Raw genomic sequence first — 24884 nt, forward strand, 5'->3', positions numbered from 1 at the left:
CAGCTGCTTCCCATCAAGTAAATAAATAAAAATACTTAACTACCAATTGCATTGCAGATAGCTGAGCCCAAATCCTGCCCCACTCCCACATAAATCTTGGCTACACCCATGCTCCCAGGTCCAACACTAACAGCTATACCAATGAGCTCCCTTCCAATGAGGCATAAAGCATTCATCTTACATTCATCCTGTTTTGCCCGCATAGCAGTTAGGCATCTCCCATTGATCATTCATACATTCCACACTTTTCAATGCATCTTCCTTTGACTTTCCTAACTGAGAAAAGAGGGTTTCTTTTTCTAAAGTGGGTTTGTTGTGTTAGGGTGCTTTAATCCACTGCCCAAACTTAAGCTTCCTTGTAGGCACTTATATTCCTCCCACACAGCAGTGAAGCACCCTGTAACTCCCAGCAGCCCCAGACAACACAGCTGTGTTGGCTGGACCTGATGGTAGTCCTTGTCCTTGTCCGAAACATCTTGAGGGCACCAGGTTGGAGAAGGTTGCTGTTTAGCCAAGCAATTTGCTGACTATGGATGCAAAAGGGGCCCAGAGCAATGAGCCTCTTCTCTTCCTTGGAAGATGAAGCAAGCTTGTTTTCTGCTGCTCCAGAGGGTAGCACTTGAACCAAAGGATTCAAATTACAAGAAAGGAGATTCCAACTAAACTCTAGGAAGAATTTACTGATGGCAACAGCTATTAGGCAGTAGAACGGACTGCCTCAAAAGTGGTGGACTCTCCATCATGGGAGGTTTTGAAGCAGAAGTCGGGTGGCCATCTGCCAGGGATTCTTTAGTTGTGATTCCTGCATTGCAGGGGGTTGGACTAGATGGCCTTTGGGATCACTTCCAACGCTACAATTCTATGATTCCTTCTCCTTCCCTTGCTAAGTAGCTGAATGGATCCATCCCAACCTGATATCTCCTGAAAACTGGCATTTGCCACTAGACTTGAACTCAAAGGGAGGACTGCCATCTTGGTGCACTTTCCCATTTTGCCCACCAGGGGCAGCACCAAGCACAGCACAGCTTTGTGCCACCTGCTGCTACCATTCCATTCTCGCTCTGCTGTTCGCCTCTATGCCACGGCACCAACAAGCAACAGGCCTTGGCACCTCCAGACATGGCGAGCCTCTAATTCCTGGGATCGTTCCCAGCTCGTATCCCAGCGAGCGGAGAGGCTGAGAGCCAGCAATCTGTTCCTTGAATGTTCTAGGATCTGACTCACTCCAAGAAGGAGAGTTGCTCTTTCAAAACGCAATCTGGGCGCTGGTTGTTTTCAAGGGAGAAATATCTGTGCAAAGCTGCAGCAAATGCCTGGCAGCAGGAACTGTGAAAGCCCGAGGAGGAAAAGGAGCTGCTCCCCACACATGCCCACCTGGCAGCTCACCAAGGCCTGGGGGAGGATCACTGAAGAAGCCTCCATTTGCAAAACTGCCTGGCCAAGCCTGTGGTTGATTTGCACGTGACAAGCTGGACTGCCAAGGCAAGGGCTGTTTGTGCACACACGTGTGCAGATAGCATACCCTAAGCCTGTATCCTACAACAGTGTTAGCGACAGCAACCAGGGAAGTGACATCCCCATATGGAGGAGAGTTGACAAGCCTAGCATCTTTGCTGAGATCGACACTGCCTTTGAGCATATGCAGTGTTTGGAGGGTTTTCTGTATTTCTGTTCTACTGCAATGTGTGGAACATGCTTTTGAACCTCGAACAACCATGGAGATCCAGGACAGTGACAGGATCCCACGGATTTGCTGCATGTGAAAAGGCAGGATGTTGCTGCTTCACATATGGAAATATAAAGGGCTAACTGGTGCCCATTTAGACTGGTAGGGTGGAAGGCAGGGAGGCCAACAGTAGGTGGAAACAGAGCCAACAACAGGCAGATTCAGAGCCAACGACAGGCAGAGCAAACACGTTCTGCTTTTGTTTCCATCTTTCTCCTCCAGGCTGAGCATTGATGCTGGTGCCCATTGGGACTGGTAGAGTAGAAGAGAGGGAGCCCAACAGTAGGTGGCGCCAGAGCAAATGGCTGGCAGAACCAATTAGCTCTAGTTTTGTCCCCACCCTCCTTCTCCCTGCTGAATTCTACAAGGACAACACTTGTAATTGTGGAGGAGCTGATAGGACTGGTTGGAAGTAAGAAAGCAGGCAGGTGGGGAGGGCTGAGCATAGACTGAGGTTGTTGGGGCAGTGCCCCATTTGCCCTAATGAACTGGCCTCCAGTGAAAGACACACACTCATCAGAAGACTTGCCTTAAAAACCCAGGCTATCCTATGATGTTCAGTTGAGGCTAGAATGGGTTCACTGTGCAGTGGGGGAAGGCAAGTGTTGCTACTCACCGTGAAGTGGATCTGGCAACCACCCATGATGTAATCCAGGAAGGAGTAGACCCTGTGAATCTTTCAGACAAAGAGCATGTTAGCTAATGTCATGGGTGGGCACATCCACCTTTCTCCTGCAGTCTTCCAGGCATGAGGAGGCAGCCATTAAGGCTGCACATCCAGGTCGAAGGTGTGTGGGGAGAGAATTCAATGAGGACCTGGCTTTGCTTACAGCTCAGCAACCCACCAGATTCCAGAGGGGAAAGATTTGGAGAAATTCCCAGTCAGAGATGGGCAAATATACTCCACCTTGCTTTCTCTCCATTTCTCATTTTTTCCAATCTTAGATTCAGTTCTCTGCAATTCCACATCAGTTAGTTTTTTGGTTTTTTTAATGTTTTCATCAGCATTTCAGTGTTAATTTCTCCCAATATATACAACCCTGTATGCAGTTTTGCCAAATGTACACATTTTTCCAAAGCAATTTCCCCATATGTAATGCATATCTGTATGTTATTTTCACTATCATATACATTTATATGCATGCTTTACTCTTTTAGATGTACAGTATTTCTGAACACCTTACTTGTTTGGAGAAGTACTTTACAAAATTCTCAGAACTGCGAATTTTGAAGATGGCCGTGAATTAGTTTGCTTACTGTTTAGGAAAGTGTAAATGGGGTCAGTTCCCTTTTAATGCAAACTGAATCAAGTTTCAAGTTTCTTCCTCACCCTATTCTCTGATACCAAACTGACACAGCCAGACTGCGGGAGTGAAAGGGTAGCCAGCAGCAAAAGGCTCAGCTTTTCTGCTGGGTTCCAAAGATGTCTTGATGCCCTTCTATCTCTACCCATGTAGATTTCCCCCTCCCCCAGGCACTGTGCAGCCTCTTCTCTCAGAGGAAAACTGTCCCATCCTGTGTACATTTTCCCCACCGCACAACTCACCTTCAAGTCTAAGAGAATGACCACACCCGAGTTCTTGTAGTTTCGCTTCTTCAGCTTGTACTTCGGATTCATACAATCCCACTGGATCTGATTTGGGGAGCAGAAGCAAAGGTGAGCAGGTACCCTTATGAGAGGTAGGCACTGCTGGGAAATGCAAGCGTTCCCTTCCCACACCCTTGCAAGCTGCATCAAGACAAGTGAGGGTCTGAGCAAGTAAGATCACAACACCTGGTGCTGGACACATGTTGTGTTCAGCTGGGAGCAGGCAAGGTCTGATTGAAAGGGGAACCTGACTGTGTGTATGCCAAGCCTTAGGGCATCCTTCCCAGGGCATGCTCACGCTAAGCCGTCTAGAACAAAGAAAGGGAAAGTGGGTGGGAAGGGCTGGTGCCAAGGGATGGCATGGCATCTGCCAAGGGTCCCCACCCCAGCAGGGCCCCACTGAAAAGAGCCCTTCTGCAGGGAGGAGGTTGGCTCACTGGCAGAGGGGCCCCCTGTGGAGCATGTCTTCCCCAAGGGGCCCCCAAAATGAGAGGGGGAACCCTTGTCCATTACAAGCAGATGGTGGGCTGCCCCATGGGCCTCTCTCACACTCCTCTCCACACACCAACCTTGTTGCCCCCCATCGCTTTCTGCATCTCCTCAAAGGTGGTGTAAAATTCTCCGATGAAGTCGTGTTTGCCCCGGGAGTCATAGTCAAATACGACACACTGAATGCAGAGAGAGAAAAGGAAAGAGAAAAGGAGAGAGCTGCTTAGTGTGTGGAAAGGGTGAGCAAGCCCCCTTCTGGTACAAGGCCCAGTGGAGGAATGGTCCAGGGTTGGAAGCAAGGGTCGAAGATCCATTACTCTTTCTGCAGCAGGGTCCCAGCAGAGTTCCAGTCTCCAGCATCCTAGAGCAATCCCCCATCAGCATGAAAGGGGAGCAATTTAGCCACTGAGAAGAAGCCTTCTCACCCTTTGTGCTGATTGGAGCCAATCGGAGTGAAAGGAGGTGAGTCAGCCACTAAGGATTGGCTCCTAGGGTCACTCTGGAGAAGGAGCATGGGAGAAACACAGAGGAGGCGGGAGTGGTGATGGTTCTGGATGCTCCAAAGCTAAGCCTTTTGGAAGACTGAAACACAAGGTGCTTCCCTTTCAAGAGAATATGTGCATGTTCTGCTATGTACAATGAAACTTCATGGAAACCACAACTAGATATTAGAGCACTCTATATCATTTGCCCATTTATGTGGACAGAAAATAGTAGATCTCTCATATATATATATATATATATATATGATTTTTATTTCAGAATTTTAAATAAACATTTTATATACTTTAACATATTTAGTGATTTCCCTTCTTCTCTTTCCACAGTTCACTTTGTATATTTTACATCCCTGCATATTTTCCAATAACTATTCCAATTGGTTTTCCGCTATTACATCCATCTAAAATTATTTACTCTGTTGAATTTATCTTAATGCTGCCAGTGTTTTCAACTGTACACTGATATTTTCCATATACTCAAGAAGCGTTTCCCAACCTTCTTTTAATGTATGTTCTTCTTGCTCTCTTATTCTATATGTTAGATCTGCAAGTTGCGCATATTCCGTGTACTTAAATAATAGATCTGGCTGGAAGGCAGCACATGGAAATCTGCACTGATCTTTGCAATGCATTCCTAATGATTGTTATTGAATAATTTAAAAATTATTGCTTGTATAATCTTAGAAGGGGGCATGGCAGTAAGGGGGCATTGCTGTGACTATCATGAAGGGACCCTGCTCTTCTGAATTCACCTCTGCACTACTGGCATGGTCAGCCTCTGCGCTGAGTGTGCTGTCCAGTCACAGACTCCCCCCCCCTTTCCCATTTTGGACTTACCCTCAGCTTCCGCTTCTCTTCACAGCTGCACAGGGAGTTCAGTGAGACTTTAAATGGCTCCCACACGGGACTCAGGTTGTTCTTGACAAACTGCAAAGCACAACCAGGAGAGGGCTGGTGATTCCTGACAGCAAAGTCTTACAGAATGGACTTCTCTTCTCAGGGGGCTGCCTCCATTCTTGACTCCCTTCACCCGGAGGCTCACCTCAGCTAGAGCCTGAGCATTTCCCCAAACTGCCTGAAGACCTCCTGGCTTGGATTGCGTTAGAGGTCACATCCATACCATACATTTGAAATGCATGGCTTCCTCCCAAAGAACTCTAGGAACCGTAGTTTGTTAAGGCTGCTGGGAACTGTAGCTCTATGAAGGGTAAACTACCGTAGTCTCTTTCTACATTTACGTTTCAGGTTTATTTCCCTGTTGCGGCTTTCCCCCCTTTAGAATGCACAGTTCTGGTTTTCTCTCTCCTTATGGTAATATTATTGTGGTTTCCTTAAGGCTAGTAGGGCTTTTATAGCCTGCTTCTGTGGACATGCCCCCCCCCCCTGTATTTCTCTCTAAGGCCCTTGTGGAATTCCAGTAAATAAGCACATGATTCAGGACATTCCAGTTGCCTCTCAGTTCCTCAGGAAGGTGCAAAAGAGGTTATCTCACTGCTTGCCCCCAACATTTCCCCAGGATTTTAGAAGGACCAGCTCAAACATGAATAAAGGAGCAACACACCTGGATCTGAACCCTCATTCTCTATTCCACTCTGGGTTCTCAGTCAGCTGGCCAGGAGTGAACGTATTGGGGAATTACACCTTTTGGCCTCTGCTGTACACGCTTACCTCTGTGCGGTGAACCAGCTGCTCACTCCCATCATCATTGATCCGGTAGATCTCCAAAAAGGGATCTGATTTGCTGAAGAGATCCTGTGGGGAGAGAGGGTTTGAGTCCCATGATCTTGATGCCAGGTCATTTATTATTATTGTTGTTGTTGCTGCTGTTATTTCATGGAGGAGAGGGCTGTCGAAGGCTACAAGACGTGATGACTATGCTCTGCCTCCACAGCCAGAGGCAGTACTGTAATGCTTCTGAATATCAGCTGCTGGAAATCACAGGCATCCATGCTTGCAGGTTTCCCACAGGCATCCAGTTGGCCTGATCCAGCAGAGTTTTTCTTATGTGCTTAATAATAATTAATTAGATGTGTTATGTTGTTGGCTCCCCTCCACCCATGGGTGCTTCAATAAAGAGCCCAGTGCTAGCCCTCCCAGCAGAATGTGGCTAAAAATGGGAAGGCTCAACCACTATACTGCTTGCTGCGTGTGTGTGTGTGTGTGTGTGTGTGTGTGTGTGTGAGAGAGAGAGAGAGAGAGAGAGAGAGAGATGGGTCCTTTGTGGCCCCTGTTACCTTGTCATCCAGCTTCTTCGCTCGAAAGAACAGTTCCACAAAACCATTGTCCCCTGAAATCTCTTCAGACGTCACCTGTTGTGGGGCAGAGGTTCAAGAGGGAGGCCAGTCAGAAGCCATTTTATTTATTAACTTTTTTATATCACCCTTCACCTGAAGATCTCGGGCAGTTTACCGCATAAAAATACAAAATAAAAACATAAAATACATTATAAAAACAAGAACAAAACCAAAACAAACACATAATCCCCACAGGGCCTCAGGTCATGGAGGCCAGAAGGCTGTCATAAAATGTCTGCTTCTGTGACCGAGCTGCTCACCGTAATGGTGGACTTGCCCGCATACTTCCCGTACTTCAGGAACAGAGGCTTGGTCACCCGCTTCTGGGCCACAATCTGCAAAGGAAGGCAGAAAGAAAATATTTGTTTGTTTGACCATGTTTTCTGTGTTGCTTGGTTGTAATAAAACTCAAGGTGCTTCACAACAAATGTTAAAATGAACACAAAAAATCTGTTAAAAGCAATCAATCAAAAACCTTTAAAAGATAATGGAAATGAACAGTAAGTTAAAAAGAAATCAAAACACGTCAACATCTGTGTTGATAGGCTTGCCTCAAGAATAATGTTTTAAGCTGGTGTTGAAAGCAGTATAGAGAAGGTACCTGCCAGATGTCAATAGACAGGGAGTGCAGGTGCTGCCACACTGAAATTCAACACCACTCCTACTCAGGAGTAGACCCATTGAAGTTAATGGACATGACTCACTTCGGTTCATTAATTTCAATGGGTGGATTTTGAGCAGAACTTAGTTAAATGGGGTTGGACTAGATGACACTCGGGAGGACTTCCAACTCTGTGAGTCTACAAATTTCAATTTTTGCACAAGTGAGGAATGACTATTATACGGCATCTATAACAGATTGAAGTGAAAAAGTGGGCACTATGGGGGCCAAACAATCCCGCAAGTATATCCCACAAGACACCTTCCCAGTGACGCTTGCCTTGGCTCACTAGCAAGCGTCACCTCTTTTATCTCTGCTCTCAGGGGCCCCAGTATACCATTCCTCATGCGTTATCACACTCTCCATGTGATGCACTGCTTCACTTGGAAGGAGTGTTGGAGTCTATTGGCATATTGGGGTGCAGGAAGGAGCTTGAGGCAGTCCCACATATAACACATTTCAGGAACCTAACCTAGAGGTTACCAGAGTATAGACATAGACATGGAGTGCATAGTTATGGACCTCGCTCCCACAGGAGGCTGTGCTGGTCACCAACTTGGATGGTTTTAAAAGAGGATTGGACAAATCCATGGAGGAGAGGGTTATCAGTGGCTACTAACCTGGTGGTTATGCCCTACCTCCCCTGTCAGAGGCAGTAATGCTTCTGAATAACAGCTGTTGGGAATCACAAATGGGGAGAGTACTATTGTGCTCACTTTCTGCTTGTGGTCTTCCCACAAACATCTGGTTGGCCACTGTGAGAACAGGATGCTGGACTAGATGGGCCATAGGTCCGATGCAACAGGCTCTTCTTATGGTTTTTTTTAATGGGAAATAATCTCAGCACTGGCTCAGGGACCAAAACAGGTGAGTCACACAATGGTTCTGCCTGACAAAAAAGCACAATGAGGGGGAATCCTGCAGCATGCTGGGCGTGGGGGAGACTCAGCAGGCAGACCCGTGGAAGCTGCTCAGAGCCTCAAGATACTTGCTCATCACTGCTTTTGCACATGAGCCACACAGCAAAGCCACAGGAGGCTGGCAATGGCTGGCAATTATCCCATGGAGAGAGAGAGTGGAGAGCTCCAGTCCGCATGCTGCTTCTTGCTTTTAAGGGGCAATCGCTGTGGACGAGCCACAGCAGGAAAGTGGATGGCAGGCCTTTGCAGAATTCGGAAAGTCCATTTTTTAAAGGGACTCATTTGAGCTCAGCTTCAGCATATCTAAAAGGGAACTGAATCCAGTTCACATTTGTCCCTTTGCAAAATGAATTATTAGTTCAGTTCACATTCAATGCACAGCTCAATTCAAGTTCATCCAAGCAATCCTTAGCAATTTTTTTGTCCGCATTCATTTGGTTACAAACTACTGTGCTAACGTATAAAATATATCCTTGGGCTGGTCACTCCCTCTCAGCTTAACCTACCTCACAGGGTTGTTATGAGGATTAAGGGAGAACCACATAGACCATCTTGAGCTCCTCAGAGAAAAGGTAGGTTATAGATGCAATGCAATGCAATACTGAACTAGGACTGGGCCTTTTTGTTGGCTCCCAGATTAGCCATGCAGCTCTTTCCCTTTCTCTCGCTTGGAGCAAAGGAGAGCTGTTCTGTTCTGCTACCACTGTTTGCGCCAACCTCATGTGGTGGCACCCGCCCCTCCTTACCTGGCCCACTGTGCATTCCATGCCACCCAAGAAGTCGTCATCGTGAGTCCCAATGCTGCTGTGGCCATGAATGTCATACACTTCAAACCGCAGTTTCTGTACCTCCTCAAAGTAATAGTCAACCATGAAGACCTTGGCAAAGATGGGGTTCAGGTTGCTTCTGATGACCTCTGATCGGTCCACCTGTGGAACACATGGGAGGAAAAGCAGACATTCAAGTTCAGGGTTAGTGGAAAGAAAGCTTCGAAATGAGCCGCTCACAGGGCTGGCCATATTCTTAGGCAGAGTGAGGCAACTACCCCTTGCAGCATATCTTGAGGGGCAGGGATTGAACACAGATGGATGTACCGTGCAGTCTGTCTGCTGCACTCAGTGCAGGTAGAGGACCCTATTCTATCACCAGTGTCAAAATAAGATTCAGCTGCCAGGCCAGTTAGATTTTTTCATGGAGTGGGGAGGTGCCATTTTGCCTGAGACAGCAAAATGCCCTGGGCCAGCCAGCCCTGGACATCAGATCCAAGTCCAACCACCTGACCTACTTGTGGCCTCTGAGAACAAGAGCAGCAAACCTCACAGCATTGCTGTGAGAGTTAATACAGAACAAAGATTGCAGGCTGTTTTGCAAATTCACAGTGCAATCCTAGGCATGTTGCTTACTCGGAAGTGAGTCCCACTGGTGTGCTTTGCAGAGCTGACTGACAAGTTAAGTGTGCACAGAACTGTAGCCTAAACATAGTGTAGACATTGTAAAGAAGGGGAGAGGAGACAGGGTCACTGCACCCAGAGTAATGCCAGTTTCTTGAGCAGGCAAAGCAGGCAGACTGGTGCCATTAACTGCCTGTAGTGGGAGGTTGAAACACTGCATGCTGGAGTCACCATTTGGTGTCCCTGAGCCAGAACACAGAGTCTGTGGTGAAGACAGACCCAACTCTGATCACTTCCTCCTTCTCCTATGTCTTGTGGGTGAAATATCATTGAGTCCAGCTCACCAAAGCATTTGTTCTTCTAGTTAAAACAGAATGCAAAAGGGACAGGGGTATGTATGCATTATTTTTTAGTTCAGAAAGGGCTGTCACACAGTGGTACAGCACATACACCCAGTTTAAACCCCTGGCATCTGTAGTTTGGGCAGAGAAAAACTGCCCTGTCTGAAACTCTGGAGAGCCACTGCTAGCCAATGAAGACGATACTGAGTTAGATGGACCAATGGTCTGACTCAGGACTCATCCTGACTTCCTTCTGTGCCACATTTCTAGGCACAGGTGCAGACTTTAGAACTCTGTGTCCAAATGGTGTTTATTATTATTATTTGTCCTGGCAGCTTACCTGGGAAAACCTGCACTTTACTGCTGAACTGGAGCAATTGCCAATCAGTTCTTTCTGTGGATTGCCGCTTGTTATGATTGGAAGGCAGCTTCCAATGTTCCTATTGAAATCAGCTCTTTTTCAAAATCATGAGGACTGAGGTGAGGCTAGGAAAACTCCTTCTGAAACTCTGGAAATCTGCTGCCACTCAGAACAGCTAAGAGTCTTTTGGCACCTTAAAGGTAAAGGTAAAGGGACCCCTGACCATTAGGTCCAGTCGTGACTGACTCTGGGGTTGCGGCGCTCATCTTGCTTTATTGGCCGAGGGAGCCGGTGTACAGCTTCTGGGTCATGTGGCCAGCATGACTAAGCCGCTTCTGGCGAACCAGAGCAGTGCATGGACACGCTGTTTACCTTCCCGCCGGAGCGGTACCTATTTATCTACTTGCACTTTTTGGGGTGCTTTCGAACTGCTAGGTTGGCAGGAGCAGGGACCATGCAACGGGAGCTCACCCCATTGTGGGGATTTGAACCGCCGACCTTCTGATCGACAAGTGCTAGACTCTGTGGTTTAACCCACAGCGCCACCCGCGTCCCTTAAGGTCCTGCGGCACCTTAAAGACAAGCAAATACTGAGCTAGATGGACCATCAGCCTGACTCAATAGAATGCAGCTTCCTGTGACTGAAAGTAAACTCAGGGCTTCACCAGCTAAGTGATGAGCTTCACGTTTTTCTCCAGAGACGTACCTCTAGGTCCCCTGTCTTCTGAAGTTAGGCAGGGGATTGGGGGGCAGTTGTGGTTGTGGCACCCCATGTATAGAAAGTCTTCCGGAGGGTGTACCGCCTTGCATCACATACAAATTTGAGGTTTTTCCAGTGTTAGGCAGAGAGTTTTTATGCTTGTCCAGGACTTCCAGCATGTTACTGATGCAGTTTTTGTTTTTCCCCAATTGGATATTTCTGCTGGATATTATTGCTTTGCTGCTTTCTGCAGATATTAACACTGAGTTTCCTTGTATTTTTTATTTTATCATTTTAAATTATATGCATCCATTTGGTTTAAACAAAATAACGCTCACATGATGGCTCATATGAGTATGTTGAATATATAAAAAATAGAAATGAGTAATTAAAAAAACCAAAACGCCAAACCAAGAGTTCTTCAGAGGTAACAGCTTTGTAAACACAGACACACATGGACAGTGGACTTTTATAGCCTAAATTAAAAGGTCTTTTTTCCAGTAAGAAGAAAACGAATTCTGGAGCCAATTTTTAAAATATAATTAATATGAAATGTTGGAGAAAATGCCGCAAATCTGCAGGCCCTGTTCCCTGCATTCTCTACATTAGCAATATCAGTCTCTCTCTCTCTCCTGGATTAGCAGTGGAATTATTCTGATGAAGGAAAGGATCTGCGCTTGTGATATTTGTGGTAGGAAGGGAAGGGAAGAGTGAGTGCCTTCTCCTGCCCTTTATCTCCAGCTCCAGAGGGCTGGTTATTTGAGGCTGGTTATTTGCGGCACCCGGATAGCATCACAGCTCCCTCCCTTCCTCTCCTCCTCCTACCTACCTTCTTAAGGGATAGAAACTGACGCTCTTATGGAAATGGAATAGAATTTTGCCTAAACATTCGGGAAATGGAATTGTTACTGTGGTGAATGCAGATGAGATGCTAATGAGCCATTCCTCAGGCACTGATCCCAGTTTTTGTGGGGAGGCTTTGTGAGGGTGCCAGGTTATTTTTTTTGGGGGGGGGGGAATTGTCAGGGTGGCTGGCAGCCTCAAGCTGCCCTGCCTCTCCACCAGCATCAAGAGGGCCACTCCAGACTGGTGCTTGGATTTTTTTGCAGCGTATACTGCAACACTGATGCAACCATAGTTCGCTGGCATGGGTACAAACTGGACCCATCCACACATCTGTCTGAATGATGAGTTATCCTGTAATAATTCCCCAATGTCACCACATCATGGCCATCTGGAGTAAAAGTGCTGCAAAAAGCGAGGCAAAAAAAATAAGCCAGAACATTTGGGGTATGGAAAGTTGCCGGATTTCAGCAGAAAGTTATGGGACATGCACTGACTGGAAATGAAGCAGTCCAAAAACTTTTGCAGGTGCAAACAGTATGGAAAGCAGAACCTCGTGAGACCACCCCAATACCATTATAAGCACAAATAATCAGGAATGCAAAATAAAAAGGGGGCCCTTCCCTAGCCCTTCTGCTTACTTGGTCAGGGGCTGTCCCCTTTCTCTCTTGTCTAAAGTAGATCACAGGTCCTCTGTACCTAGTATGCGAGTAGTGCTCTGTAAACAAGAACTCCCCCTAGGCAGTGGTGGATCAGGGGCTGTCACAGGTTCAGTCCTCAGCATCTCCACATAGGGGTGGGAGAGACTCCTTCATGAAATTGTAGAGAGCTGATGCTAGTCAGTGTAGCAGATAATACTGAGCTAGATAAACCAAAGGCCTGACTCAGTATCAGGTGTCTTCCTATGAATCTATCCCAGGCAGCCTGAGCTTTCTTTCACTTGCTATCCCTTCCTTGCCCCTGCCCCAACACACGCAAGCACAATGATGGCATCAGAATCCATTATTCCATCAGGGCTGGCGCCAGCAACTACATGACAGCATCCCTTGGGATGCCAGTGAGGGTGCCAGGGTGACACTGCTTCATAGCAGTTCAGATTGGCATTGACATTCCTCAGGAATGTGGCTTGGCTGGCTTGCATGAGCCATCTGCAGCTTTCCTTCTGCAGGCACCACTTTCAGTGCCTCTGCTCTCCAGTTCTGGCACAGTGTGGCAGTGGAGATGGTGTCAGTTGGTTGCAGCAGGAACCGATGACAGAGTTGGCCATGCCTTGGAGAAGGAGGCAGGTGAACGGGAGGAGTGCAAGTGTGCTGGGACCCTATGGAACAGCTCCCACTCCGCTCAATGAGCTTGTGCAGGAGACGCTCCTGCTGCTGTTTGTCCAAAAGCAATTTCTCCCCCCCCCTTTTTTTCCCCCAATTCTTCAAGCTGAATTAAAGCCTTTCAGACCAGCAGCCTTTTCCTTTGGGGGAGGGAAGAAAGTGCTCTTGCTTGCTTTCCCACCTGAAAGTGGGAACTTTCTTTCTCATCCTGGCAGGGAAGGGAACAAGATTAGCCTGGCACAATGCCTCTCTGCTTTCCATATTGATTACGCAGCAGCAGGGAGGGCCCTTCCATTTGCTTCCCCAAATCCTGATTTCATTTGAGTTTCAATGAGCCAGCCGGAGGGATGCACGCTCCGTGGCAATCGATTCCCCCAAAGCTCCTTCATCTCAGGAAACTTCACCAAAAACCTCCCCCCTAATGAGCAGGGATTTATTAATTTGATGCAATAACTGTCAGCTCTAATCTCCTCCAAACGTACGGCTAAGATCATCCTGGAGCAGCGCTCGCCATCCCTCAAGACGTCCTCTGAGGGTTTAATGCCAAGAGTCGGCGGCCAAACTGGACATGTCAGAGTGGACAGGGCAGCTTCCAAGTCCTGTCCATCATGTATGCTCCAGCTGGAGCTGCTGGCTGGGATTTTCTGTTTAATGGATTGGCACAGTTCTTCCCACTAAGCGACAGCCGCTTCAAAGCTGCTTGTCCAGTTGCACTGAACAGCAGGGGGCTTTGAGAGAAACAAAAAAATGAGGTTGAGGTTGAGTTTCCTTGAACAGGTTGAGCTTCCCTCAACCTTGGGTCCTCCCAGATATTTTGGACTGCAATACCCACCAGCCCCAACTGGCCAAAACATCAGGAGGGCCCCAGCTTGAAGGAGGCTGTGCTAGTTGCTGGAAATGAGACTTTGGAAAATTATCCCCACTGGGTTCTGCCTTTAGTGGATTCTGGAGCATGTGTTTATCTGCAGTGGGGCAGGCATTGCCCTGGCATGTAGCCTGGAAACAAAGAGATGTTTGCAAAGATGCTGTGGTGAGCCGTCCATTTTCAGTTGCACAAAGATAGGTGATCTATCCCAGTGGTTTCCAATGAGTGAAGTACTGCAGACCCCTTGTCTTTCAAAAGCTAAACCATGGATGCCTTACTTTTGAAAATGTTGATGTCTCTGTGGTAGTTTTTGATATGTGAATGGTGCCACCCTACTCTCCAACATGCCCCAGCAGAAAACTGGGATGTGTATCTTCCAGGCTACACTACTGTGCAAGTCACATGATCCACACAAGAGCATGTTGCCCCAAACTGCACATTTTTGGGCATTGCAATCTCATGTGAGATGTGTATCTGGCCATGATCTTGCACACTTTTGGGTGCCATGCTCTCATGCAAGAGCACAGCCCCCCAAAACAGGATGTCTCAAGAAAGTTGAGGGATATGTGCCACGGACTCCCTGGGTGAGTTACTCAGACCCCTGGGGCTTGAGTAACTGAGAGTCCCTGCTCTACACTGTAAAGGCCACCTTTTGCTAACCAACAACCAGGAAAGGTAAATGGTTGTTTCCTCTCCCGCCCTCAGGGCTGCCCTGGCTGCACAGCAAGCAGCAGGTGCCAAGCTGTGGAGTTGGCCTCGGTGTCAGCTGCCAATAACCCTTTGTCCACGGAAGCCTGAGCAGCTATCGGACGCTCCCAGAGGAAGGCAGAAATTGCTGCTACATTGCTGTACTTCTGTAATGATTTTTAAATAACGACAAAGCACAAAATGGTAACTTTATCAACGTCAGGGCATAGCGCGCCGTCGGGATGCTGGCCAAAGTGATTTTCCATGGCCGTTAATATGGGCCAAGACGGCTGGGCTCCCTTGAAAATACAAGAGCCCATTTCAATATTGATTTTTGCCATGCCATCTAAGTGCAAACAGTGGGTTTGCACTGCCTGCTTCAGACAATAAATTAGCCTCAGCAACAGCCAAGCGGGCTTGTTCCAGGAAGGGAGACTTTCACTATGCTCAGCACCGCTCAGACCTGTCCCTTTCGCAGGGTGATCTTCAGGACGTTTTCCATGCTGTGCCGGGCCAAAGATCCACTTAGCCCAGAGCTTTGTTCTCTGGCAGAGGCCAGCCTGATGCCCTTGGGAACAAGACACAAGACCTTTTGCAGAGAGGCAGCAGCTGTGCTGCCCTGTTGCAGCGAAACCAGCCCAGATTCCTGTAGCACCTCAAAGGCAGACACGTTTATTAGGGTATGGACGGTACATTTCGAACAATATGGATCCAACTGCCCAAAGAAGTGGGTGTGCATAGCTGGCTCATTATCTACTAGATTAGGCTTCAGAAGATGCTGCCTTGGATCTATTGATACGAAAGAACACAAAGCTGCGATCTCAGATGAAAAGCATCACATGCTCTCTGGCTCTGCTATAATTGTCTCTTCATCGTCACATTTCAAAGTAGCTCTTCCCCAGAATCGAGGCCGAGTCTGGCTTACTGGACCTCTGCCAGAGAAGGGGATGACGAAAGTTAGGACTGGACAACAATCCTCCTCCTCCTCCTAAACAACTTTCAGGCTGGTTTCCCTCCCGCTGAAAGTGGCTCCCTTAATTCAGCCTTTGTTCGGCTCCGTTTCCGCTTCACTGTGGATTTTTCACAATGTGGTAGGCAATTAGAGCCCGCTTTCCAGAGCTCAGCTTGCTAGACCAAATGAAAGAAGCATGAGAGGTGTTGCTTGCTGCCAATTAAATTTCTTCTGGAATGACCAGGTGGGTGGGCCACATTTTGCTCAGGGCCTGTCATATATTTGGGATTGAGAAGGGTGTTTAACTGAAATAAAAAATAAAAATAAAAATCTAGCTTTTAGGAGGCTTTTCTAGGTTTGGCTCCCCTGCAGTTCGTTGGTGGCTTGGCTCACTTTGGCTTCTCTCATTCTGCAAACAGAGAATGGTTGAGCAGAGGAACATAGGAAGCTGCCTTACTCTGAGTCAGATCAGCAGTCCAGCTAGCTCAGTATTGCCTACCCGTGAGTCAGGGAGCCAAATGCAGCTCTCCAAGCCTCTCTCTCTGGCCCTTGGGACTTGGCTCATGTCATACACCCTCCCTACTTATACCTCCACCAGCCCCTTTTTGCTTTTTGCCTGGATGGAATGTGCCCTTGAACTCTGGTCATTAATCTTGCTTGCCTCTGGCTCCACCTTCTGCTGGAATGTGGCCCTTGGAAGATTGCCCAGGACTGAGTGGAGCCCTTGGGTTAAAAAAGGTTCCCCACCCCTAGCCTACGCTGACTGGAAGCAGCTCTCCAGGATTTCAGGTTTCCTTTGCAGCCCTACCTGGAGATGCCAGGAATTGAACCGGGGATCATCTGCATCTGCATGCAAAGCAAATGCTCTACAACTGAGTTATGTCCCCCCCCCCCCCGCCGCCACTTTTGGCACAGCTTTGGGCTAGGCATCCCTCTGGCAACTATTCTGAAACTAAGCTTATTTAAAGTAAGCCTTGTAGAACAAAGAGAGGCTGAAGCAGAGATCCATGCAAGACTAGAATTTATGTGATTCTGCTAAACCTTAGCTGCTAGGTAGCTCAGACATTAAAAAAAAACGTAGCAGAGCTTTCATGCAGCAACTTTGTCAGTCTGGTAAGAAGGTGACGCATGACCCAGAACTTACAAATGACGGATAATGACACACACTAAAAAAGAGATAATAACGTAGGCTGTGCTGCTGTAAAACTGAGCTGTTTAGAGATACACCCCCCCCAACCCCACAATTAGGCTTCGTGAGGATTGTGATCTGTATTAATGCAAATCTTAAGATTTATATTATTCAAGGAGGCTGGATTGTTTTATTCTTCACAGCAGCTGTCTGGTGCCCTCACCTCGGGATGTCTTGCAGTGTTGCTGTGGATCTGTGGTCCTTAGGGTTATTGCTGATGACCTCCTCCTTTATCGAGCATTCATCCTGATTTGCTTGCACAAAGCCTGAGTGGAGCTTCGAACATAGCTGGTTTTTACTGAGCTTTCATTCTTATTTGTTTGCAGGGAAGTTCTATGACAATGAGCCTTCATCCTAGCCTGGCCTGCATCCATCCTAGTTTGGTGCTTCTATGTCTTGCCGTTAGCTCTTTGTTCATCCCCCGTGTTTCAATGCATTTCCCAGTTGCTCTTCCAAACCACAGATGTCAGTTCTTTTTAAAAGCAGATTTGTGCCACCAGGGCAACAGAGCCTTTTCATCCGCTTCAGTGGCACAAACATTAAGTTCCAGTATGCACATCACAACCGCCCCCCCTTCCTGCGAAATAGTGGTATTTTCAAGGCGCTCTCAGACCATGTAATCCTGGAGTTACCACTCCAGCATTTATGGCGTATTTCTATACCGCTATATCATATCATAAAATATCTGGGCACTGTACAACACTAAAACATAAAGAGAGCTAGTGTGGTGTAGTGGTTAGAACATTGGACTAGAACCTGGGAGACCAGGGTTCAAATCCCCGCCATTATGCTTATTGGGTGAGCTTGGACCAGTCAGTCTCTCAGTCTAACCTACCTCACAAGGTTGCTGTGAGAATAACATGGAGTGCAGGAGAAGCAACTGTTCCGCCTTGAGCTCTTTGAATAGAAGGTGGGCTATAAAGCTAACAACAGCAATCAACATTAAAAAAAATACAGATAATTATCAAAGAGACTGGATAAAAAGTAATAGTTAAACTGCTATAAGAGCCTGTCGGCATAAAAAGGTCTTCAAGGGATGCCTGAGAGTCAAAAGCAATGGCTGCAGAATTTTCAGGGTGACTTAGAAAAATTAATGATGTGTAAGTGTGGATAACTGAATTTAGGATTGGGGGGAAAGGAGAAACGAGAAAAATGACAGATTTCTCCTGGGAAAATGTGTGTAGGCTGTAATTCTATATACACAATTTCCTGGGAGTAAGTCTCATTGAACTCAGTGGTGCTTACACATCTGAGTAGGCATGCTAATTTGCCTTCTTTTAAATTTTCAAAAGTTGGCAAGTACGTTGGTTGATGGCTGCTACAAGCAGGGATTGAGTGGAGGCAGAACAGCTGGTTTTTGCTAATTTTTAAGAACTGTCGAACAAACCCAGCTTGTTGGCAACCTTCCATTCTTCTGCCCTTGACCAAAACACTTCTCCTGCTGCTCCTTTCTATCAGCCACTGATGTCTCTCCTGACCCTGCGCTGGGGACCCACAGCTTAGCAGTTGCCCACTTTTTTTACCAAGGCACCTGTGCCTTTAAAAACAGCTTAATCTGAAGAGCAGGAACTGTAGCTCAATGGCAGAACATACGCCTTGCATACAGGAGGTCCCAGGTTCAATTCCTAGTATCTCTAGGAAGGGCTGGGAGAGATCTCTGCCTGAAACCCTGGAAAGCCACTGCACATCAGTATAGACAATACTGGGTTTGATGGACCAGTTGTCTTCCTTGGTAAAAGGTAGCTTCATGTGCTCTTGTGCAGATTGTAAGAGGAGACAGCGCTGACCTCCATGCCATAAAAGCTTCACCTGATCCAGCCAACGTTAGTGGCACAGGAGCAGCTGGGGCAATTATTTTCCTGGTCAGTTGGCAACCTTGATCAAATTCACTTTGTTGATAGCATGACATCTGTTTGGGACCTAGCTAAGAGGACTGAAGAGTGCACTGTGAGCAACTATGCTTATCACTGCAGTAAAGTCTGATCCCACAGGAAAAGGGACAGCTGAGGACTGTGTGTGTGCATCCCTGCAGTTGAGCAATCCAGAAAGCATTAACAGCCCTCATTCATCATGCAAATTGCAAGGGAAGAGGGAATTAGTGGGAAGAATGCTATCGCTGTGCAACACATGAGGGCTTGGCCTGCTTGCTCCCAAGGTTGGCAGGAGGCCTCCTTTGTCATCCAGCAAGCTCCCTTCCTCTCTTGAGGAGCCCACTGCCCACTTCCCAATGGGGGGGAAAATCACATTCCCACAGAACTGATTTACACCAGCATCTTTGGCTTTTCCCCACCATCCCATATTGAGTCAATTGGGCTTGCAGGGCTGGGCCAACCTTGCAGGGTAACCTCCCGCTGCAAATCAAGGCACATTAGAGCACCCAGAGCTAGCCTAGTTATTACTGCATCTGACACCCCAACCTTTTATGATAATGAGACACCCTAAGGAAGGAAGCTCTATACAGTACTGACATGCATGGACACATGTGCACATGCACAAAAGCATGCATAGGGTTGGAAAGATTTCCCTTGTGCAAGCTTTTGGGTATCACAGAACTCTTTACCACACACCAGATGAAAATGGATCCTTTGGGACCAATGTAGCAGCTGTGAGCAACTGAACAGATTTTTATAGGGTTGAATCCCCCAAATATTTTCCCCTTTCCATGTTTATGATGCCATGGAAGTTGCGGAACGTGAGCAGGTACTACACAAATTAGTAGCAGACAAGAAACCCCTTTTGGAGAGGCAAGAAGGACATGAAAGTTCAAAGAATTCCAGGAGCTCTCAAGTCCCAAACCTCACCTGGATCCTTACTAGCCACTGCAAATATAGTAAGAATGCCCTTCGGGAGGGGGAAACTCCCAAAAGGTTTTATGGCACCTTGAAGATGAACAGCAAATTTTATCATGGATTTTACGGGGTCCACTTCATTAGAAGCATGAAGCATAATCCTCAGTTGCAGACATAGAGAAAGAGAGAGAGAGCGCGCGCAAGCGAGCACTTAGTTTGTGGGGGGGGGGCAAAGGCTTGTGGTGCCAAATGAAAATGAAATTCAAAAGGTGCACATAGTGACAATTCAATTAGAGCCAGAATGAATGTGAGATGAACAGAGTGATGCTTTACAACAGCAGAGACAGGCGATGAAACAATCCACTTGGCAATGCTGAGTGAATTAACATCTCTAGTGGGAAAGGAAGGCATGGTCTCCATTCAGACCCAAATGAATAGGGTGGCACTGAAGGGCTACACTTCCTGCATCTGATGATGCAGTCCATTAATGTCTATGCAGTCATAAAAACACATTCCTCTTCAAGGTGCCACAAGACACTTCATTGCAACTGACTTACCACAGCTGCTACCCCTATGGAAATGACCCTTTAGCCTCTCCCAGCTTTGTGTCCTCAAGATGTTGTTTTGAGTTGTGTGACTTAACTAGACACCATATTTTTCAGCGTCTGGGGCCCCTCCAGGATTAAGGGCTCTGAAGCTTAAGCTTCATTCATTTCACTGTAGATCCAGCCCTGCAGTGAGAACAGGATGCTGGAGCCAGGCTTGTCTTATGCCTTGTGCCAGCAACCTGCTCTCATGTCCTGGGGTGCCTGGTGGCTCTTGTCGTTCCCTCTGCAAGCTGAGCCAGAAGGTCCATCAGCCCGAGCACATCAGGCTACGTCCTCTGGAATGGGTAGCCAAAGCGTCTTCTCCAACTCCAGAAGCCCCTGATGGAGAAAAGGGCCTTGGACGTTTCAAGGGACTGGCTGTCCATCTCTTCTAGCCCACCTGCCTGGCCTCTATTGCCACTGCCTGCTCAGCGATTCATGCAGAGGATGAATGCCTTCAGTGCCAACATCTAACGAGCATCTGAAGCTACAGGCAATTAACCCTGAAACTGTTACAAAAGAGCCATGTGCTGGGAAGTGAGGAGAGGGAATCAGCCTGAGAGCCGGGAGCAACAAGAAAGCCAGGCGCTCTCCCTCTCCTTTGCAAGTGCACAAAGGAAGGAAAGAAAGATTGCAGGCAGGAAGTGGCTGGCAACAGGCCCAGGTGAGGGAGTGAGCAGAGAGTGGTTTGCAGGTGTCGTGACCCAGCAGATGACTGCTGTGACTCCTCAGAAGCCCCCCTTCTGGGGGTCGGCAGCAGGGCAAACCAAACTAACCTCATTCCCCAGGACACTCCAAGAGATAATACAGTAATCACAGGATCAAACCCTTTTATCCTGCAAAAAGTCACCTGCAAATGTATCCTTTTACGCAGATTAATCAGGATTATGCAGAGTGAGGTAGCTGCCTCAGGCGGCTGATGGAGCAGGGCAGGCAGCTCAGGGAAGGTGTTGGAGGATAAAGCTGGAGGTGCCATGCAGCCTGCCCTCTGCACCCTAAGTCCGCTTCCAGGCTGTCAGCATTTTGCAGGAGAAATTCAAGCACATGCTGGAACTGTAGGCTTGTGCATTTAAAGCAGATTAAAGTGCCTCTCTTGCCCTGGTGAAAGAAATACGTCTTTTGAAAAGACACTGGCCTTTTTGTGGTTAAGAAAAGGGCAGGGAAATGCACTGAGAAGTGTGGGATGGTGAATGAATGATCCGCAGGAAGACGTGTAAACACCATGCAGGGCAAATCAGGGTGAATGCTTATGGTTGTATAACCTCTCCGCAAGCCATTTCAGTAAAGACCGGACACAGTCTAACCTCCACATAAGCTTTGTGCTGGCAAATCAGGATGAATGCTGAGGAAGCAAATCGTCTGCAGGAGTCTTAAACATGCCTGCTGCCCTCAGGTGCAGTATTGGAATAAGATTTAACTGCCAATTCAATTTGTTTATCTACTTGGCATGCAGCTTGAGAGTGGTGGGGGGTACAGACCACTTTGCCCTTAGCTCAGGCAGGAAAATGCCTCAGAGCTGACCTGGAATTGAAGCCACAAGTAATCATGGGTTAGTCCCAGAACATCTTGTTCAATGTCAGGGCTTACTCCTGAGGTATGTGACTTGATAACGGAGAAGGGTGCCTCAGAGCACATCAAGAGAGCATTGCCTTCATCTCACTGAATAATCTCCACCAACTTTCCACGCTTCTGGGATCAGGTAGCAGAGATTTAAAATTCTAGGCAGCTTGTCCATCTAATGCAGGTCTGTGGAACTTTTTGCCCAGCAGATTTTGCTGATCAACGGTTCCCATTGTCCCTGGCCATTGGCCATGTTTGCTGGGGCTGATGGGATTTATAGTTCAGCAACATCTAGCTTTCCCAAGGCTCCCCACACCAGGTCTCATGCAGTTGCGGTCCTCTGGGCAAGGAGGGGCTGCATCTCTTCTAGGAGTTGTAATGAACCTTACCCACTACGTTGTGCAGCCATAGCAGTGACCAGAAAAGTAATGACTACTGAGATGAACACAGACAGAAGGAACGCCTTGGTGCATCTGCAGCAGCACAAGCAGACGCCTTCATTGGTCCCAGCTGCAACAAAACATGTGTTTCCCGTATCAGTCTCTACAGCCACAGCAGGTGCTGTAACTCTCCAGCAGTTTGACTTCACCACCAAAGGCGCACCTCTTTATTGTCTCCCAAGACGGACAGATGCCAACCATAACGCTGTTTATTAATTAAATTTACTTACGTGCTGCATTTTGGGGCATTGCTGTCCCAAGGTGGCTCACATTATCAGAATAAATAAATAGATAAATTAAATAAATAAATAAATACTATCTTTTAAAAAATAATAATCAATGGCAACAGCACTGACAATTATTATAAAAGGCCAGCTTAAAACAGTTACAAAGACAAACAAAAACAGCTAAGCAGAGCTATAATTTTGTAACAGCGCTGCAAAGAAAGCCTTTATGAAAAGGAAGCAGAGAAAAGGCATGGTTTCTAAATCAGTTTAAAAATCCATAGCATAGAGGCCATGCACCCCTCTGTGGGGACAGAGTTCTATTCATTTATAAGATTATTTATCATTATTATTTTAAATTATTGTGAACAGCGGAAGAAATAATTAAGGTCACTATCATCACTAACCACTAATTAGAAATGCAGATTCTTCTATTCCCATTTATCAAAGCACTATGAATGTGCATTCTTCAAGCTTTGCATAGAAAACGTTCCAGATTTTAATAGCATTTATTGGTATCTCCTCTCTCTTTTTAACTGTTTGCTTTTTTCTCTCTGGTTTATTACCAGACACATTTAACCTGTAAATAATTAAGCAGATGAGAAGGTGAGTTTGTGATGCAAATGCATTTTGCTTACTGAGTGGCCACAGCCCGTCATCTCCTATTGGAAAGCAAAGGCCAGGGATGCCGGCCAGGGCAAACCTGGGCCTCCCCAGTGCCTTGATCTTAGAAATTAGCCACTGAGGCTGGCAGGGGACCTGGTATCCCCTTCCCAGTTTGACAGTTCACAGCCAGCAGGAAGCAGCATCAGTTGAAGCTAAGGGCAAGAATGCCTGGCACACGCTACTCCAGAAGTGCTCCTGCCTTCAGCATCAGTTAAGTGCTTTCAGTAGGGATCCATTTGTATTTAACTCTTACAAGGCACTCAGTAGATTGACAGAGATGCCTTAATGTTCACCAAAGATGTGCTTGAGAGCAGAATAGTCAGAAAGACCCTTCCATTGCATCGCTGCATCTCCCAATGGATTCCCTTCTAGGCTGGGAGTTGCCAGAGAATAAAAAAGGTAAAGGGACCCCTGACCATTAGGTCCAGTCGTGACCGACTCTGGGGTTGCAGCGCTAATCTCGCTTTATCGGCCGAGGGAGCCGGCGTTTGTCCACAGACAGCTTCTGGGTCATGTGGCCAGCATGACTAAGCCGCTTCTGGCAAACCAGAGCAGCACACAGAAACGCCGTTTACCTTCCCACCAGAGTGGTACCTATTTATCTACTTGCACTTGGACGTGCTTTCGAACTGCTAGGTTGGCAGGAGCAGGGACCGAGCAACGGGAGCTCACCCCATCACGGGGATTCGAACCGCCGACCTTCTGATCGGCAAGTCCTAGGCTTCTGATCAGCAAGTCCACAGCGCCACCTGCATCCCTTGCCAGAGAATAAGGTAAAGGTAAAGGTACCCCTGCCCGTACGGGCCAGTCTTGACAGACTCTGGGGTTGTGCGCCCATCTCACTCAAGAGGCCAGGGGCCAGCGCTGTCCGGAGACACTTCCGGGTCACGTGGCCAGCGTGACAAAGCTGCATCTGGCGAGCCAGAGCCGCACACGGAAACGCCGTTTACCTTCCCGCTGGTAAGCGGTCCCTATTTATCTACTTGCACCCGGAGGTGCTTTCGAACTGCTAGGTTGGCAGGCGCTGGGACCGAGCAGCGGGAGCGCACCCCGCCGCAGGGATTCGAACCGCCGACCTTTCGATCAGCAAGTCCTAGGTGCTGAGGCTTTAACCCACAGCGCCACCTGCGTCCCTTGCCAGAGAATAGGAAGGGGTAAAAAGACATACTGGAGCTGTTCGACATTCACACACCACCACAGCAAGGCAGAACCATCCTCAAATTGACTCCCTTAGCACACAACCTGTGGCATAGGTCTATGCAATGGGGGAGGAACCCTTTTCAACCCAAGGGCCACATTCCCTTCTGGGTGACCTAGCAAAGGCCACATGCCAGTGGTGGGTGGGGCTACAGGCAGAGCAACAAATGCAGATTTTACTTTTGTACAGGAGGCTAGTTTCTACACACTCACACATCCTTCTCGGTCCTCCATCCTGGTAAACAAGGGTCGTTATCAGCGTTTATGGGAACACTCCATAACCAGAGAGAAAAAAATATCAATGGGCAAAATAGGGTCAGTGATGGGTGTGGCCTGGAGAAAAGGGGTGTGGCCTGAAATGGGGTGTGCCCAGGGCCAGATAGAGGTTTTTGCACATTAGGTGTATGCAGTCCAGTCTACCATAGCAAGCTAAAAGCCAACGCAAAACAGGCTGGAGTCAGCCAAGCTCAGAGCTCCAGAGTGGGCCAAGCTGCATTTATGAAGGAAGACAAAATGTCCCTTATACAGCTACATCCCTCGCCACGGGATCACATTCACCCGGTGCTACACCAGCTGCACTGGCTCCCGGTGG

At 47.5% G+C, this 24884-nt stretch overlaps 1 protein-coding gene across 1 annotated transcript in view; it reads right to left on the reverse strand.

Annotated features, from left to right (window-relative positions):
- Positions 1–24884, reverse strand: part of CPNE7 (copine 7) — a 42201-nt gene that overhangs the window by 9971 nt on the left and 7346 nt on the right. The window contains exons 3-10 of the mRNA XM_083753024.1: positions 8925–9107; positions 6858–6932; positions 6538–6612; positions 5972–6055; positions 5141–5230; positions 3884–3982; positions 3273–3359; positions 2343–2402 (exon numbers count right to left, since the gene is read on the reverse strand). Of these exons, the coding sequence (XP_083609150.1) occupies positions 2343–2402; positions 3273–3359; positions 3884–3982; positions 5141–5230; positions 5972–6055; positions 6538–6612; positions 6858–6932; positions 8925–9107 (753 nt within the window). The remainder of the gene's footprint in view (positions 1–2342; positions 2403–3272; positions 3360–3883; positions 3983–5140; positions 5231–5971; positions 6056–6537; positions 6613–6857; positions 6933–8924; positions 9108–24884) is intronic.

This window comes from Podarcis gaigeae (genome assembly GCF_964106915.1).
Source record: "Podarcis gaigeae genome assembly, chromosome: 8".
Lineage (NCBI taxonomy): Eukaryota > Metazoa > Chordata > Lepidosauria > Squamata > Lacertidae > Podarcis > Podarcis gaigeae.